At 34.1% G+C, this 4,462-nt stretch overlaps 1 protein-coding gene across 1 annotated transcript; it reads right to left on the reverse strand.

Annotated features, from left to right (window-relative positions):
* Positions 1–1,770: 1,770 nt before the first annotated feature.
* On the reverse strand, positions 1,771–4,014 carry LOC110901791 (protein FAR-RED ELONGATED HYPOCOTYL 3-like). The gene is made up of 4 exons (XM_022148573.1): positions 3,890–4,014; positions 3,427–3,685; positions 2,773–2,889; positions 1,771–1,983 (listed from the first exon to the last, which is right to left on the reverse strand). The coding sequence occupies exons 1-4, from the start codon at positions 4,012–4,014 to the stop codon at positions 1,771–1,773; spliced, it is 714 nt and encodes a 237-aa protein (XP_022004265.1).
* Between the last annotated feature and the right edge of the window lie 448 nt (positions 4,015–4,462).

Genomic DNA, 4,462 nt, shown 5'->3' on the forward strand with positions numbered 1-4,462 from the left:
TCGCATTCTCTTATCTCAGCCTCACCCTCTTTTCTCTATATCTGTCTCAAGAGAGAAGATATCTCAGTCGCTTTCAACTATTGCTCCACAAGCTATTTTGTCTTTATTTGTTTGGTATATATATATATATATATATATATATATATATATATAGGTCAGTTATCATACAATATGCCTAATCGTACATTACGTACGCTATAACCACAGTCGTCAGATCATCTCAATTAACCCCCGTGCTTAACTATTAAATTAATTAAATATATATATATATATATATATATGAAACCGCCAAGGTTAAAATCGTCCATTATGAAATCAAAAAACCCTGATAATCAGCAAACAAAACCTCAAAATCATACCGTAAGATTCTTAATCAAAACCGTATTCAAAAATGGAATAAGTAATCAAAAATCTATCGATTCTTATTCACTAAATCCTCCTACGAATTGAACTTCTACTGAATTTGGAAGTTCAGAACTGAAACAAATTGATAGACCGACTATAGAAGAAGATGATGCGGGGTGAAAATCAAATAAAAATATGCGAAATACATATCAAATGTGTGAAAAACACTTCAGACAAAAAAAAGGTTGTGGTTTTTGAAAAGTTTGTGAATTCATATAACATTATATGCGAAAAAACACTTAAGATGTCATATGATGTGCGAATTCATGACTTTACACATGCGATTTCAAAAAAAGTTAATAATCTTTGAAATTTCTTTTGGTTTGCGAATTCATGCTTTTGCACATGCGAATTCAGAAAAAGTTAATAATCTTTGAAATTTCTTAAAGTTTGAGAATTTGTTTTCGATTCAAATGCTAATACTTTCAAATTACTTTGTCCTAAAAAATGCAAAAAAAAAAAAAAAAACATTGCGAATTAATAACTAAAATAGAACTATTTTATATAAAAAAAAACTTAATTTATTACCGATGTGACTGTAATTTGCCATGTAATGATAATTTTACAATAAATACTACTGAACTTAGCACCCTACCTCCATAATAAATTCATTATTTTAATATAAAAAACACAGATATAACTACCTTCCATATTAGAACACGAAAAAAACACACACAACAGACCAACAAAAATGGCATCTGAAGATTCAGAAAAAAAAATCAAAAACATTGCAATAAAAGAGCTATTGTCAACTCGCACGTTGACAGAAATAAGCACCGATGTCAACTCTTCTCATCTGGTTCTTGATGTGCAGGGGAAAATTCTTGAAGAAATCAAAAAAAAAAAGCAAGAGATGTGGGAGAGACTACTTGAAGAACCACCATCAAGCTTCAGAGACGCAGCTTTGAATCATATAAAGGAGCAATCTCGAGCTGATGACTTAGCCTTCTCTTTCCTGAAAGATGCTCTAAACACTGTGAAGGAGAAGATGGAGTTCAGCTCTGCTGAACGTGACAAAATCTTTGCTTCAAGTAACTAAATTTTTGTTTAATCGTTTTATGGTTGTAGCTGTGTTAGACAATAACAACTATTTTATATTTTGGGTATATGTTTTGAACAAATCTTATTCTTGATTATAATATAAAATCGCATGAATGATTTAGAAATCTTTGCCACAAAAAAAAAAAAAACAAGATAACTCAAAATCGCATGTATTAAAAGTGAAATCGCATATAAGACTAAATATAAACTGATGCATATAAAATCGCATGTTTATATACTAAAATCGCATGAAAAAATGATATAAACAGATGAATATAAAATCGCATGTGTTTCATATAAATTCGCATTTACGTTTAAAAAAAATTACTCATCCTCATCATCTTCTGAAAGCTCCTCCCACTGATCTTCTTCTTCAGATCCATCATCACTACTACCACTGTAATCTTCAAACTCATCTTCCTCTTCGTCGTCTTCGACCTCGTTATCTTTGTCTCGGGGAACATTTTCAATCTGGACGCCCTTCATATTCTTTTTTTGCTGTTTACCTTGTTGTTTGGCTTTAAAAATCTCGCAAGTCTGAATATCATGACCTTTTTCATTGCATACACTACATGTCCTTGACCTTTTTCCTTTGCGGCTGATCATTTGTTCCTTCTTGAATTTAATCCTTTTATGCGAGCCACGACCTTTGTTTCTTATACCAGCCGACACAAGGACAGTAGGAGGAGCATTAGTAACTGGTTGTTGATAACCAATCAACTTTGAAAATCGGTCAAATTTTGGATCAAGTTGCTTGGTTATACGACTCTGATCAACTCTCTCTTTAAGCTGCATCATTTGATCCCTCCCTAAAACAAGTTGATCAAGGTCGGAAATCAAATTGCTAACCAAATACTCCCCTGTGTGGATGATTTCATGAGCAATACGTTTAGCCTTGTGTTGCACATCCTTGCCACCCGCATTTAGATTGTACTTCACATTTAACTCATTCGGCACCACATCCTTCGTCCATATCTTCATGACATATTTGTTTGGTATTTATTTAACACCAAACAACTTGAAAAGAAAATAGATGTGTTTGCATAGCAGCCTATACTGCTCAAAACGCAAATAGCTACATTGTGCAGTTACATCATTTTCAAGATTCTTGAACCACACCTAGGAAAACCAAAAAAAAATATATTTAAAAAATAAAATCGCATGTGTAACATAACAATTTCGCATGTCTAAAAATCAATTAAATGAATAAAATTTAAAATCGCATGAGTATATCAAAATCGCATATTGCAAAATCATGATCTGAAAAATGAAATTCGCATATAAGTTATCAAAAATCGCATGTTTGAAATATATATGCCATAATACCTCCAATAAACCATCTCCATGGGCTTTAAAGTCCTTCAACAATATCCTGATCTGTGGACCCTCTATTTTGGTGTCCATCGGCAGACATTCAGAAATTGTTCCATAAATCTCTGTTCTCTGATCAAAGAATATAGACCTGGTGTATATCTTAGCAGCATCTTTTTCCAATGTAGTTTCGCTCCAATCAGCAGGCTCAGTATATCTTTGAAATATGATCATTTTTTCTATGATTGAACCTTTGGACATCCATTGCACCATCAAAATGATTCATAAACTCTACGAGAGTGAGTTGTGAATTAGCCACCTGGCAAAAAAAAAAAGGTTCTCACTCTCTGATCTTGAAGTTGTTCTCATAAGTCCAGACATTGGGTCGTGCCGGAAAAAAGCCGGAATCCACATGTTTCTCATCGAAAACATATCATCAATCCATTTGTTTTCAGTGAGACCGAACTCAATCATCACCAACTTCCAGTGTCTCTCGAATTCTTCGGGCTCAATGGAATCAGTCCATACAATGTCGCACATCCTCCTTTTAAACTCATCGTTATTGCACAACTCGTGTCCAACCTATAACAATAAATGTTTTTTATATCAGCCTATAACAAAATCTATATTATAAAAAACGCTAACGAAAGACAATATAGCATGCTATACCTTATCTGCCACTTTTTTCATTATGTGCCACATGCATAATTTGTGTCTGCTGTTAGGGAAAACCTCCTCAATAGCCTGTTTCATAGCAGGGTCTTGGTCCGTCACTACAACCTTTGGCTGCCGACCAAATGACTTTAAGAATGAATTCAGAAGCCATTTATATGACTCAATGCTCTCTGATGCCAACAACCCAGCTCCAAGTGTTACATTTCGAAAGTGGTTGTCAATGCCAGTGAACGGAACAAATACCATCTTGTACCTGAACAAACACATGCGAAAACACATTGAAAACATGCGAAATAGACAAAAATCACATGCGAAAACAAACAGTATAACATGCGATATATTCAACACCACCTCTTCAATGTCTACACATGCGATATTACAAGTTCAGGAAGTCATATAACATGCGAAAATTAGTAAAAAACATGTTTGTCTTGAAAGTTGCATCGAACGATATCACATCCCAAACTCCATATAGTTAAGCTTGCATAAACCATCAGCCCAGAACAAACCAGTTAACCGTTTGTCATCATCAAGAGAATATTCAAACGAATAATCAGCTAAATACTGTTTTTTGTCAGTCATCCTATTAATCACCATGTCAGCATCATATTCTCCTATATAGCTGTTAATTCGCTTCCTAAAATTTTTGCAATCATCAACCGTGGCACCAACGTTCTCGAAACCACCATAACGTTTCCTCATTATATGGAAAGCTTTGACAGGACCAAGGTTTAAAGTGCCTAATTCCCATACCATCTCCTCCTGGACATCTGACAATTCTCTATAAGTTGGCAGCATGTGAATATCATCTTGACATACAAACTTATGATTATGCCCATCAACAAATCTCTTTACTGTATATAATCTACCATCCACAGTGCAAATCATAAGTTGAGCTTTGCATCCGGTTCTAATATTCCCCCTGTTCCTTGTTTTGAATTGCTTTTTTGACTTCGAATAACGATCGTCAATACACAGTGGCTTATGTCCCTCTTTAGAACAAACAAAATACTTAGTTTTGATTATACCA

Source organism: Helianthus annuus, chromosome 13, assembly GCF_002127325.2.
Source record: "Helianthus annuus cultivar XRQ/B chromosome 13, HanXRQr2.0-SUNRISE, whole genome shotgun sequence".
Taxonomy (NCBI): domain Eukaryota; kingdom Viridiplantae; phylum Streptophyta; class Magnoliopsida; order Asterales; family Asteraceae; genus Helianthus; species Helianthus annuus.